This window comes from Myxocyprinus asiaticus, chromosome 3 (genome assembly GCF_019703515.2).
Source record: "Myxocyprinus asiaticus isolate MX2 ecotype Aquarium Trade chromosome 3, UBuf_Myxa_2, whole genome shotgun sequence".
Taxonomy (NCBI): domain Eukaryota; kingdom Metazoa; phylum Chordata; class Actinopteri; order Cypriniformes; family Catostomidae; genus Myxocyprinus; species Myxocyprinus asiaticus.
In genome coordinates, this window is record NC_059346.1 from 34,070,251 (window position 1) to 34,085,993 (window position 15,743).

The 15,743-nt window shown below is 36.2% G+C and overlaps 1 protein-coding gene across 1 annotated transcript in view; it reads left to right on the forward strand.

Moving 5' to 3' along the window:
• The window catches only part of LOC127429960 (extracellular matrix organizing protein FRAS1-like), a 209,212-nt gene that overhangs the window by 50,002 nt on the left and 143,467 nt on the right, over window positions 1–15,743 (forward strand). Inside the window, exon 3 of the mRNA XM_051679361.1 lies at window positions 15,434–15,541. Coding sequence (XP_051535321.1) covers window positions 15,434–15,541 — 108 coding nt within the window. The remainder of the gene's footprint in view (window positions 1–15,433; window positions 15,542–15,743) is intronic.

The window sequence follows — 15,743 nt, forward strand, 5'->3', positions numbered from 1 at the left end:
TCATTATTTACTACCACTCATGCCATCAAAGATGTGCTTTCTTTCTTCAGCAGAACACAAACGAAGATTTTTAGAAGAATATCTCAGCTCTGTAGGTCCTTGCAATGCAAATGGATGGTGATCAGGCCTTTGTAGCTCCAAAAATCGCATAAAGGAAACATAAAAGTAATCCATAAGACTCCAGTGGTTAAATCTATATCTTCAGAAGCAATATGGTAAGTGTGGGTGAGAAACAGATCAAATTTAAGTCCTTTATTTCTTAAATCTTCACTTTCAGATGTGAAAGTGAAACTAAACAGTCACCACATGTGGCTTTCGGATGTAAAAGTGAAAGTGGAGATTTAGAGTAAAAAAAGGACATAAATATTGATCTGTTTCTCACCGACTCCTGTCATATCACTTCTGAAGATATGGATTTAACCTCTGGAGTCATATGGATTACTTATATGTTTCCTTCAGAGGTGGATAGAGTAGCCAAAAACTGTACTCAAATAAAAGCACAATTACTTCAAAAAAATAATTACTCAAGTAGAAGAAAAAGTACTAATTTAAATAATTACTTGAGTAAGCGTAAGAAAGTATCCAATTAAAAGAGTACTCAAGTAGTGAGTAACTCCTTACTTTCACAAATGATATAATAAACGTTTACTCCCCTATATTCCATTACATAATACACATTGAACGTACTACAGAATTATTATTATTATTAATCGAAATTCTGTCATCATTCACCATCATGTTGTTCCAAACCCATATGACTTTCTTTCTTCCATGCAACACAATAAGGAGATATTAGACAGAATGTTTGCCTGAGTCACTATTTACTTTCAGTGAATGTTTATATATATATATATATATATATATATATATATATATATATATATATATATATATATATATATATATATGTATATTGAAAGTGAATTGTAACTGAGACTGTCAGTCCCTAACATTCCGTCTAACATATTTTGTGTTCCACATAATACAAAGCCTCACACTGGTTTGGAACAACATGAGGGTAGAGAAATGATGACAGAATATTAAATTATGGCTGAGCTATCACTTTAAAGAAATAGTTTACCCAAAAATGAAAATTCTCTCATCATTTACAGTACTCACCCTCATGCCATCCCAGATGTGTATGACTTCCTTTCTTCCGCAGAACAAAATTCAGATTTTAAAAGAATATTTTTATTTTTTAATATTTTAAATTTTGATGCTCCAAAAAGCACATAAAGGCAGCATAAAAGTAATCCATAAGACTCCAGTGGATAAATTAATGTATTGGTATGATAGGTGTGGGTGAGAAACAGATCAATATTTGTCCATTTTTGCTAGACAGCAGGGGGTGATATGCAGAGAAGAATGTGAATCACCAAAAACACAAGAAGAAGAATGTGAAAGTGATCTGTTTCTCTGTTTCTCATCCACATTTCTCATATCACATCACTTCTGAAGATAGTGGTTTAACCACTGGAGTCTTATGGATTACTTTCATGCTGACTTATGTTTGTTTCTTTAGCTTTAAAATGTTGTCACCCATTCACTTGCATTGTATGGACCTACAGAGCTGAGAAATTCTTCTAAAAATCTTCATTTGAGTTCAGCAGATGAAAGAAAGTCATACACATCTGGGGTGGCAAGATATGAATTAGTCAATAAGAAGAGAGGTTTGGAAACATTTCTAGTAATTATTACAGTGAAAATGTGAAAATGTCCCACAAGGACATTATATATAATGCTGAAATATAAACCAAAGCAAGATCATGCTTTATTAATACCTGCTTTCGCTATTTCATAGCTTTTAAAGTCCTGTGCGGATTCTTATTTCAGTGTAGTTACAGTTTTCAGTGTCATAAGTATTTAGATTATTAGTTCTGTACAGCAGTACTGCCGCTCTCTAAATGCAGAGGATGCAGCCTGTGTAGGGCACCAACTCCTGTCGTGGAACACTCGCTGTGTCTGAAACCGCCCCTATCCACTGTATAGTGCACTATTTCAAGTGTCCGCTATTTTGTAGGAGTGTCTGAATTCTGAGTGAGCCACTCGTTCCTTATTTTTGTTCACTCATTATTACCCACAATGCACTCTAATTTAAAGTCAACAATGGTTAATTTCCCACAATCCACCACGGGAAAGACGTATGAGCTGGAAGTTTACTGCTTCCTCCACTCCTGCAATGATTTATTTCATGCTGAATGTAGTAAATTACTTTTTGACAAACCATTACTTGATTAAAATAACATAATAACATATAGAGAGTTTAAAATGTACTCTTCATTTGATAAAATGTGCTTACTCTTTATATTAACACACAGTATATATTAAAAATGACAAACAGAATGAATATTTATTGTATTAATATATTATTTGATAAGAATAACAAGTAAGGCCCAAGTATTTTAAAATTTCAAATGTGAGGTTCCTGCGACAGCCCCAGAGATCCGACACTCACGTCCGAATTCACTGATTTCGTTCACTTACTGCTGAGATATAGTGCACTAACTGCCATTCACTATATAGGAAATAGTGAATGAGTGAACGATTGCGAACACAGCCACTCTCTTCGCCATACGATTGTCTCGCGCCCGCACATCTCACACACGCGCGCACACCTCGCACCTCCCTGTGCACGCGCAGAAATGCTGTCTGTTCGCGCTTCAGTTGTCGATCATGTGAATGGCAGTGATTTACACTTAACTTGGATGTTTACATGGATTTATACAGTTAATCCGCCTGAAGTAGCTGGATAGTTTCCAGTACCCCCGCGAGGGCGCGGAGTAAATGCATAAATACTGCTTATTACATGCAGGATGCGGGACAAAGTGCACTGATATATTGCTGCACTGATTTAAAAATGTACACTTAAAAACTGATGTCATAAGAGCCCAGTTACATTATCACCCTGAAAAAAGTAAGAGGCAATAATTGAGAAAAGCTGGTCTGATTGAGATACGCAAACAATGAAAGAGTAATACTATTTTTGATGTGTTTGTGTCACGGGTACAACCCTCATCCCCCACCCCCAATTTTCAAAAATGAAATTAGGGCCCTGAATGTCACATATACTATATAGTATTGTTTACATACATTCATCTAGAAATAACAACACTTGAGACTTTCTATAAAACATGGAGTGACAATCAGTGTCAGTATACAAATATGCGACCTTTGATTAAAAAAAGTGCCAATGTATCAGAATAAAGATGGTGAGTAGTAAATTGATGTCTGTCTACTGTCTTCTGTGTTGCATAGCATTCCTTGACATAGCACTGTTACATAAACAATAGTCTGAGGGTGCATTTTAGTCAATAGTCGAGAGCGACAGAAGTTCCTGAGTGTTTTTGATTGTTTTCATTTTACACATTTTATATAAAAATGAAAAAATTAAAAAAACGTTTCCTTTATTTTAATCTGACATTGATATAGCAGCTCATGAGCCCCTGGTTGGAAAACCCTGATCTAGATGAAACTGGTAAAAATAAAAAATTTACCTAATTATGAATGCTGAGAAACATGAAAAGATTTTGATTGTGCCATTCCTTCTGGAGAAAAGGAGTTAGCAAAATTTAATAAATAAACTTTAATAAAAAATATATATATTTATATTCTAAATGTATACATTATTTTAAAAGCAAATAGTTTCTTTTGTGAATGGAATGCCCTGTTGTTATAAATCTGTTTGATCAACCATATAGCACATAAGCGTTAACCATTAACAAACGCAACATTGCCTGCATTCTTTAGTATCGGAAATGGCTCGCTCACTAGCGGTTACTTTTTCCATGGCAAAACTCTCACATTGTCTGCCAGAACCCACCCCAAGAACAGGATTTACAACTATTTCTTGTGAAAAATTTACCATCACTCTCTTTCATGGTTAGAGAAATTTCACAGCCTGATCCTTCTAGAGAGCATTCTTTGGTCACACAAAACGATTCTGAGTTTCTGAGGTGATTACAAGAGATTTACCTGGGTAGAGTGTGGTGGTCTTGTTGTTTTCCTCTCATCTTATATGTTTTTAGCATTAATAATTAAATGGCTGCATTATGCACTCACACTGAGGTGAAGCGAACTTTGATTTTTGAAAAATTTCACTGCTGTGCCTTGGATGGCCATGTTCAACTCAACTCAAAACACATACTTTTTTGTAGTTTTTATTAACCCTTCAATTGTCTTAGGGTCATATTTGACCAAGTACAGAAAGAAAGAATATGTTAAAAATACAGCATTGTTTTTGGTACTGGAACCAAACATTGTGACTTTGTCAAGACCATCAAAACAAACAAATATAATAGAAAATGTATTTTTGTATGTAATTGTTTACAAAAAATAATTTAAAATAAATTGTTCCTTCCATTGTCTTGATGGGCCAATTTTGACCCACATGGGAAGAACCAGTTGTGACCTTTCTTCTTCTGACTTTCTGGATGTTATACAGCTTTAAATAGTTTTTTGTACATCTGTGAATCAAATTTGTCCTAAAAATATTTCAAATTTTCTCAGATTTAGCCCCAAGCCCCATACTGTTCTCTTTTTCCCCCACCTGCTCACTGCGTACTGCATCTTTCCCACAAATTGCAGACTTTCCTATCACATGGGGTTTGTGCACACATGCACATGTCCACACACACAGAGAGAGTATTTTTTACAGCTTTGAACAGGTAATATGGATTTTTTTGCAATGGATGTGAAAGTGGTCCCATTTGACTGCTGAAAAAAGCGATAGTGATTCATTTGTGAAATAGGCATGTTCTAAAATTGGAACTCTAAAATGTACATTGTTGATTTTCTACTAACAGGATGAATCAGAAATTGTTTTAATATAGTTGATATATTATAAAATGCCAAAAGTGATTGAAATAGATGTAAATTGAGACATCCTTGGCCAATGTCTATCAAGTTTTCAAACTTTTCTTTAAATAAAAAATATTTTAAAATGATTGTAACAGGGTTCAGGATGGGCAAGGAGGAGGTGGGAACCGACAGAACAGTCAACATAACTTTAATGACATAAATCAACTTAAACATAAATACACAGACACACACACACACACACACACACACACACACACACACACACACACACACAGCGGTTGCATGCGTCGCTCTCTCTCTTTCTCTTGAACTGGTGCCTCTGGCTCATCTTTATCCCCCTCCCGGCTTATAAGGACAATTCAGCGCCGGGCGTGCGTTCTCACGTCCCGGCCACGACCTCCTCCTCGTCACAATTATGTTGCTCCATTAATATTCAGTATATATAATTTTTTTCCTCTATCATTATACGCTTTGAGACCACTATAAAACAATTTAAAATAAAATTGTTAAGGGGGGTCTTTAGTGCCATTGTACACTAATCAAGAATTAATGCATTTTGAATGGTGTTCAATATAGGTCAAAAATGACCTGAAGGACAAAATGAGGGTGCAGTTTCTTAAGACAATAGGAGGGTTAAGGGAGTAGAAATAATCCCAGAGGCAAATTTTATTGCTTAGATGTTGCACTTTCATGAATAAGGAGACTTAAAGGAGCTCTCTGTAATGTTTCATTTAAGTATAAACTTTAAGATGTTCTTTTTAAATATGCTTTGGAGTAATAAAAATAGACACAAATGAGACAAACCTGTTGACATACCCATACAGTAAGAGTATAAAGCCATAAATAAAAGTGGATAGAACAGACCGGATGAATGTTAGAATTCATACTGAAAACTAAGACTGTTAAATAGCAGATTTTGGTATCTTGGCAAGGTTTGAGACAGTGTTGATAGAAGATATACAAGTGAAATTCTTGGGTCTTTTTCTCAGGAGAAAAATCTGAGAAGCAGGAGATGTCTTAATTTCTTCTCCAATTAATCTCATTGCTGTCTAGTAAAAACAACATATACTGTATCATTTTTTCCTATGGGGTATCACGCGGTTGACGTAAGTGAAGCATTGGTGACAGAACACAGCCACTTAAAGCTTCAATAACAGTGACATTGATATAGTTCATGCTTTAATGTTTTAAACATAAGTTAAAGCTCTTGCCTCTTTCATCTCTTTTTGATTAGATATAATGAGCTATAAGACAGAAAAAGTGAATTATTGAAAAATCTGTCTGTGCTGGTCATGGTGTTCGGCCACATCCAGTGGAGTTGACTCCACTGTTGAAAGACATTTATATCAAAAAAATGTTTGATCATGTTCCTTTTCCTCCTTATTTTCATTACTGCTTCTTCCTTTCCTTTTTATCTGAACACTCAGTGTCTCCATTTATACACTCATATGCATCAACTACTGTATATCAATGGCACCATTATTTAGCTACCCCCCAGTCAAATTGAAAGTTGACTGTGATCAGCTAAAATGTCCTTGATATATCTGAATGCTCTCTGTACTGTTGGCTCTGTGAATTTTAATACACAGCCCTTTCAAAGGGTTAGGTTAAATGTTGATAGGCCTATTCAATGGCATTTGAAACTTTCTCTTTGTCAGTTTTAGAGCTGACAACCACATTTATGCTGGTCATTCACAACAATAATAAGATTTGATGAAATTTTGCATTGCTTTTACTTCAATGAGATCAGGTTAGTTGTCAATAAAATTATAGAGCTGAAGACTGGTAGGTTTCAAAGTCATTGACAAAGGAAATTTCCAGTGGTGTGCAGAGTCGGAATAGTGTTGCAACATAAAACTGCTAAATTAAAGCTATCATTTATTGTTTTCTCTTCATTTTAGAGCTGAGCTACATGTCTTGACAACATTCGTTTTACAGTCATAATTTCATTCTTTACAATGGGGGCTAGACTGCGGTAAAGATTTTGAATTGCACATGGGAAAAAATATTATTCTGGTGAAGGTGAGGGATGATTCACATTTTGTTTTTTCATTAGACATATCTCTACTCATTCAGAAGGCAGTAATTATCATATTTGCTTTTTAAATGGAACAACAAAATACAGTTCTATTGTTCTATTTTTTGCAGGCTATTAAAGAGATAGGACACCCAAAAATGACAATTCTGTTGTAATTTACTCACCCTCATGTTGTTCCAAACCCGAATAGCAAATATCCTGGGGTATCAGAATTACAATTTAAATATGAAAGGAAGAAGACTAAGAACATACTAGATATATGTATAATCCCTTCAGCATTCTTATGATATTTCTTCCTGCTTTAATGTTTTCTTAAACAAGATGTGACCATTTAAGCATATCTGTGTGGTGATAAATAGATTTAGATGTCCTTTAGCTTTCTGGCAACATTATAGTCTCACCGCTTGCCTTGCAAAAATTAGCATATAATATGCTTGGCATGCATTAGAAAAAGGTTGTAGAAGGCAGTTCAAGTGCAGAGACTGAATACATTTAAATGTCTTGAATCCTGGATTTATTCCAGGAACAGGAATCATAGAGCTGTGTCTTCAACATAACACCCATCCCTGAAACATAGCCAGATGTCCTTCATGCATTTTACATCATTTTGTAAGAAAAGAGACATGGGCTCATACAGGGCTTTTTCATACATGCCACACATAGACACATAACACCAACAAATTCTCCTTTCTGCTGAGGAGGTAGGACTGAGAGTGGAATAGAAGACATGGATGTGTTTTCCTGGACTGGCAAAAAAACTTACTAATGGGATTTTTTTTTTGTCTTGCTATCCATCTTGATTCATATTGTGAATCATTCAGTACATTCAGAGAGCAAAATGTGCATGTTTCTTGCCATTTTGTTTTGTGAGAGCACCAGATTTCTCAAGAGAAAAGCCTATATAAAGCCATAATATAGTGTTTATCTGTATTCATGTATTTATGTTTTGTAATTGGATACTTCCCTTTCAAAAAGACCTGCTTTGACCAACACGGCGCTTCACTTGCAAAACAAAAGCTAGTTGACTAGCATGGTCTTTCTGGAGAAGCTGACTGACCAAGGAGATCTGGCTGATTAAACCCTTTAAGGTCGCATCCACACGAATGCATTTTTAGTTGAAAACGCATTGATTTTGCTATGCTTACACCTCTGAGAGGTGACCTCTCATCCATACTAGATCACCGTTTTCCACCATCAAAAACGGAAACTTTCAAAAGTACTTTCTAGTACTGCATTCTTTGGGGAAAAAAGTATGCAGTACTAGAAAGTACAGTACAAAAAACTTAAAGCTGATGTGTGTATTTTTTTTTTTTTTCAATGTCTAAAAGGAGACAACTATAAGTAAGACATTTTTTAAGTTGATTTTACCTAATACCTAGTGTACACTACACGAATCAAGCAAGTCAGCAACTAGTCTGGGACTAAGTCTCAGATCGCAGCACGTGCCCGATGCCGACAGTCATGTAGTGTGCACATTCTTCACTACAACTGATCTCAAACCTATTTGAAATCAGGCTGATGAGTCGTCAGGTGTGTACACTGTCCTAACGAGCAAGAGACAGCCAATAGAGCGCAACAGTGCCCGCCAACTTATTCAGCCATCTGGGTTCCGGAAGTATTTTTCCCATTAATTTTTTTCCATAGACTTTTAATAAAATCCTTCATGAAAGAGTTGTAAGCCATAAACCAAACCAACCAGCTCCGATGCAAATCACAACATCACAAAGTTTGTTTTGAGGCAAAAAAGTATTTGATAATCAGAAAAAAGACAAATGTACAAGTCTGCGTAATTACTGCCTTTCATGAGGGCACGGACTACAATCCCATGAAACATTGCGAATGATGTCACTGAATAAAAAAACTATGGGAATATATAAAACTATTGATTTTAGGTAGTTGATTATAAGTACAGAAAGAATATATTTTATGTTTATTGCCATATATTCTGATATGTACAAACAGATACATTAAGTAGTTTAAGGGTGAAGAGACACTGACTCGATTACATCATTCACAGAGGGTCATGGGAGTGGGCAGTCGCTCCATGGCACGTTTTGTGGTTCTCTGATTTGTGAAGCTTTCTCTGCTGGACCATGGGTAATGTACTGTAGTTGTTTACCATGAATTCCACTATCAAACACGATTTTTAAACAATGAAGTTGAAATAATGCAGACGGATGGCTTCAACCGAAGTATATACCATCGATGAACAACCTCAGAGCTCAAGGTAGGTCTGTCTTTAAAGATTTATAAGTTATTATTGAAAATCAATTAGTCTTTGGAAAAAAAATTAATGGGATTTTTACTTACGGAACCAGACTGTTGTGTCTATGAGCAACAGCCAAAGAAATATACAGTGAGCACAAGAGAGCACTGCATTGGGAAAGAAAAAATGATTAGAAAATAAAATAAACATCAAACTGCTACCCACATCTCCCCACTCGCTCTTTTCTTTCTCCCATTCTGTGCAAATCAGTACCAAAACAGCCGCAAGCCCTTTTTTCATGTAGTTTTTTCCCCATGTTTTCATGAAGAAAAATCTCTTTTTTTCCCTGTGTGTGAGTTTGTGAATGAATTTTGTGATCATAGCTTCAGTCGGGATGATGGTCTTGTAATTGATCCCAGTCTGCGATCAGTTGTGTAGTGTGTGTGCATCAACCTCTGTTTTCTAGAGCGACCCTACTAGCCCTACACAGCAATACTGGCTTAACCAGTGTCATGAGTTTGGGACAGGTCTATTTGTTTGACAACCAAAGGAAAATGGGGGGAGGAGGGAGTTTTCTGGAATCGATTTGAAAATGTACATACTTCAGCTTTAAGAAGTTTCTGTAATACGACCCCAGCATCTGAAACACAACATACTGTGTGCTGTTGAACATCCATGCTGTGTTTTTTTTATTATTTTTTTTTTAAAGGGTATGAATAATTGCAATGTTTTACAATTTTTTTAGACTTCTTTGTCATCCCACATGGCTAATATCCTCCATATAATTGATTTAGTATGTGCTTACTCAAAATTTGTTATACTGTTAATCGGCAGGTAAGATCTTTTATGCTGTATGTTAAGTTGCTTTGGTTGTATCTGTAGTGATCAGCCACTACTTTAGTGGACTAAATTGGCTGGGGACGTTATTTAGCACAATCCTTAATTGAATTAGTGTGTGCAATGGTTCGGTTCTGGCTGATTTCTCAGCGCCTAAATCAAGGCCAGCACAATCTGGACTCAATTACCATCTGCTAGCTTGGCAATTGGCCTTTCGCTTATAGAACTTGAATAGGGAAAACATAATACATGCATACAACTTGCAATCCACTTTGGCCTTGAGGTTGTTCAGCTTTTAATTTGATGTTTTCTCTCAGATAGTTCTTTTATCTCCATTTAAATACCCACTGCTGCTATACCTTATTGAGTAGAAGGCAGTCACATGATACTTTCGAATGATGCAGCAACAAAAGGTAAATTGTTTTCTTTGTTACAGACAGTCTTGAAACATCCACTAAACACAAGAGACCGTTTGTCTGTGGTTAATGGTGTGGATCTGAACTTTACCTTTGAGGCCCACCAGAGATGTCACATTACTTCCTCAACTGATTTATCAAATATGTACTCTCACATAAACTCTTAATGTTCCCTGGAGATAGTGCAGGTACACCTTACCCAGAGTATGCCCCTGTTAGCTTAAACATGTCAACTGGACCAGATCCAGACCTATCCTTAGCTTCGCTAAGTGTCCTTATTTGTCCACTTTTCTCATACCTTATTCTAAGCAGTGCCAGAGGCTTTTTCAAACGTACCTTGTGTTTCAGACAACCCAATACATCAACCAAGCAGCTTTATGACACGGATACACACTCTATCTTTTTTGGGGGGGAAGACTTCCATGTTTATGTGCCTGTGGAGACACCTTTTAGAAAAAATGCAACCACAGTGTTTAGCAAATTAGGTTTCAAAGCTGTCACAATCAGTAAAATCAGTATAAAGAACTCAAAATATGGTTAGCAAGGGCTGAATGCATGCATCAAACTGAATTTGTAATTTGTTAATTTAAGATGCAAAGATTATTGTGATCAGATTCAATGACCACATTTACAGTGCATGCACTTAAGGAAACGTTTTATTTCAGGGTTTTTGCAGAAAGCGGCGTTCAGAAAGGTCATGTAAACGAGAACACCAATTTCCTTACACCATTTAAGGAATTAAGAGAAAGTGGTTTAACACACCTGGGATTCTCCTGGTCTCCGTGGTCATGTAAAAAACATAGTGTTTTTCTAATGGGTGTTTGAAGACAGCGCATGTGCATAAACAGACCAACAACAAGTCAACACAGCGGAAAGAATTCAACATTTCTCGAAGTACACTGGGAAAAGCACATACACTATAAACTATACCCATTTATACACACCAATGTAAAATATCGACTCTCCCTCACATTCAGGTGTATGCGTATTACGTAACATGTATATTACGTTAGAGTGAAACCCCACTATTGCAATGCAGTTCCGCTGCTGGTCGTGATGCAAAGTTAAGGAATCAAAAACAGTAACAACTCTTGAATATCTGGAAATAAAACATAGCAACGGAGGATAAAATAGCAAAGTCTTTCTCGGATACCATGTTAGTTATTTACACAAACATCGCGGGGAAATTATGATGCTGTGGAGAACGCTGCTTACTGACCGAGCCGCATTAATACGGGAGTAAAAATATGCTGCTTATACAATGCATGTAAACCAGAACACTGCTTTCTCACAATAAGTCGCTTCCTGGTGTCCATGTAAAAGTAGTCAATTAGTAAATGCATCACTGCATTTGAAATACAGCATACAGCTGATCAGAAATGTAAAGGGATAGTTCACCCACAAATGAAAATTCTGTCATCATTTACTCACCCTCATGTTGTTACAAACCCCTTTGACTTTCTTTCCTCTGTGGAACACACCAAAAGGAGAATGTTAGCCTTAGTCACCATTCACTTTCCTTGAATGGAAAAAAGATACAATGAAAGTGAATGGTGACTGGAGCTAACAGTCTACCTATCATCTTTGTGTTCCATGGGAAAAAGAAAGACATACGAGCTTGGAAAAACATGAGAGCGAGTAAATGATGACAGCATTTTTTTTTTTTATTTATGTATTTTTTTATTTTTTTGTAAACTATCCTTTTAAGTTGCCAATTTCAAAAAATAAGAATTACAGTTGTTCATTGCTCCTTGAGGAAATGCTTTGTGATAACACATCTAGAAATTAAAGATCTTAAATGTGAGAACCTTTTCCTCATATATAGCTCATACTCAAGAATATAGTCTCATTAGAGAGACATCAGACAGAGACCATTGTATAATTTTATTTTTATGACTACTGCCGTGCTGGGAGCACAATGTTGTAGTTTCTTAATTTGTTGTCATGCCATTAGCTCAAATGTGTTATTCACTCCAAAATGCTTCAAAATCTGCTGGAGAAATACAATACAATCCTCTCTTTGTCATCACTTAAACCAGCTTTTAAATATTCAATAACTCATAGTTTTGCTTACTCATGTAACACACTATTGAACAGGAACAATATCTCAATGAACAAGAAGCACAAGTTTTGGTGGTAGACAACTAAAATGGAAATATTCTTGGTTCCAACTAATTGAGATTGTTTTGTAGGCTTATTTCAGGCTAATTAAAATCTGTTTTGTTCAGATTGGTCTTATTTGATTACCATTTATGAAATCTCTGAAAATAACTAGAGTTTTGTAAGTAATTTACAATAGAGGGTATTATCAAATTATGAGTCAAAAAAGAAATAGTTTTTTTTATAACTTTTTTAATTTTTTTTATCCTGCATAGCTGATGTAAAAACAACCAAAAAAACAAGCTGATTTCCAGAGTCACTTGATATTTGGGCTCCTGCTTAACACTTTAATGTTTTGAAAGGCATTTCCCCCAGTATATCACTATATTCGTCCTAATAGATGCAATGTTGTATTGTCAGCAGAAGAAGATGTTGCGTGCCACACATCAAACAAGGAGCATTTTTAAATCTCTAACAAAAGAGATTCTATCCAGCATTCTGGGCCTCTGGAATCTGGATACCCATGGACAGTTTGCTGAGATATTCACTTACCGTAGATCTATGCGAGTTAGCCATTCAAAGCCACACTGGAGCCATTCCCCATTAAGACATCTGTGCCGAGTGTCACTTTAGAAGCTAGGTGCTGTGCTTAAATGTGCCACCCATCAACACTTACTCAAAATGTCAGTTTGATAAGATGGCTCCTCAGGATAGCTGTCACTGCTGTGTGATTTATAATACAGCACAACTGCTCAGAATGTATGATCAGTAAGAGGAAATCAAATTTTTCTGTACATATCCTTACATAGATCATTGCTCGGCACTGACGTGCACAGAACGTTTTGTTCACAAATCTAAAGGTGCCCTTTTGGTCGAGGGGAGATTTAAGAGCACGCGCTACAGCACAATCTCCCACTGACAGGCTGAAGCGGGCAGCACAACATAGAATGTCCCATTTTATCTCCCCCTACAACTAAGTCCTTGTTGTCTCATAGTTTACAGTGTTTTATTCACCCTTACCGTTATTGAAGCCTTTTCAGAATGCTTGTCTTTGCAAACAGCCTGTTTGAGGACCAGTCCAAACTCCAGGATGGTTCTTCTGATTGGCTCAGGTTGGATTAGTTGCATAAAAAGGCTACATTCCCCTAAAGCAGACTCCTTTGTTTACCTATCTGGTAATCCGATACCCTTTTAAAGAAGTGGGTCCCTTAGGCAAGACAGTTGATACATCTCAAAATAGCAAGGCTACCTCTTTCAGTCTTATCCTCTGATGCTCTAACATGTAATTTATTGTAGGGTATAGGGATGTCTGGGGTTACATATAAGCAGTGTTGTGTGTAATCCAATTACAAAGTAATTAGTAACTGTTATCTAATTATTTTTTAGTCAAAAACAGTTGTGTAATGCATTACATTTTAAATCCTTGTAATCAGATTACAGTTATGTCTTTCAATTAATTTAATTACTTTTAAATACATTAAAATGTTATGCTTATTTCTAATATATTATTTATGTAGAATACATGAATTATGGCGCCTTAACTAGTCATTCTGAAGGAGAAATGTGAGGTGCTGATTGTTTGACTTGTATGTAACAATGAACAAGAGGGGGCCTGGGTAGCTCAGGGAGTTTTGACACTGACTACCACCCCTGGAGTCATGAGTTCAAATCCAGGGTGTGCTGAGTGACTCCAGCCAGGTCTCCTAAGCAACCAAATTGGCCCGGTTGCTGGGAGGGTAGAGTCACATGGGGTAACCTCCTTGTGGTCACGATTAGGGGTTCTCGCTCCCAATGGGGCGTGTGGTAAATTGTGCATGGATCGCGGAGAGTAGCATGAGCCTCCCGTACTGTGAGCCTCTGCAGTGTAATGCATAACGAGCCGTGTGATAAGATGCGTGGATTGACTGTCTCAGAAGCGGAGGCAACTGAGACTTGTCCTCCGCCACCCGGATTGAGGTGAGTAACCGCGCCACCACGAGGACCTAGTAAGTAGTGGGAATTGGGCATTCCAAATTGGGAGAAAAAGGGGATCAAAAAAACAAATAAATAAACAATGACCAAGAAAGAAATAGCGGAAAGTGTTTTAGAATGTAACTTAGAAGTAAATTAATTAGTAATGTGATTACCTTTTCAATTAAATAATTAGGAAAGTAATCTAATTACAATTTTAGAGAAATAATTTGTCATTTGTAGTGGATTACTTTTTTAAGTAACATGTCTTGTATTCCAGTAAAAATATAAATATCCTTTAAACAAGATACATTCACTTGAGAAGTAAAATGGCATATAGTGTTTAGTCTTGTTTTCAGATAAATCGAACAAAATTTTCTGAGATTTATGCTTATAACATGAAAAAAGTATTTGCCAATAGGTTTATTTTGCTTTATTTTTTTAAGTTTAGTTTTCCTATCCCATTGGTATTGCCATGTTTTTGTTCTTGTTTTAAGCATAAACCTCAACATTTGATTAAAAAATCTTATGTTTTATTGCTTCTCAATCTTTTTTTTTTTTTTTTAAGGATATTTAGATATTTTACTGGAAAATAAGACAGACATACAAATTAAGACTTGTTTTTTTGTTTTTTGTTTTTTGCTGTGTAGTGCAGTGCTGTTCAGAATAAGGGTGTTTATACATATACAGTACATAAGGTAATATAATGTACAGTATAAGGATACAGTATAAAATACGCTTATATATGAAGTGCCAATATGTACTGGAGCTGTTTCAAAAAATGATGGTTTTACATTGTTTGGTGGGAAAGGAGGGGGATTTGAGGAACACACATTTCTGGTCAAACCTGTCCATGGAATCTAGAGGAGAGCTTGGACACCGAACTCCTTGACATTAAGCTCTCTAACTTGTACTTGTATTGTTATACAATATACAATACACAATGTGACACTGTCAAGGTTCTGCTTTTTAGTGCAGTGTCATTTCCAACACATGCTCCATAAATTAAAAGATGAAGGAGTTTGGAGTGCTTGAATTTATGTCTTTGTACCTTTCTTCCTATTACAGAACAATACATCATGGAAACCAGACACCTGTCAAGACTGTACCTGTTACAGCGATATTGTCATCTGCAAACCCACTCGCTGCCGAAATCCCCAATGTGACTTTCAGAGGGTAAGGCTGAAGTCTTTGCTCATACCTGGACCACTAAATCAGAGCAATGACAGTGTCTGGATGGATGAGTGGGTTGATAGCTTAAAGGTATGAATGGATGGTTTCATGGATGGGTGAGTGTGATGAATGCGTAAATAATGGAAGTCTTTACTTTTCCTGGTAAACTCTTCTCAATTCCAAGAAAGTTACATATAAGCTTTTT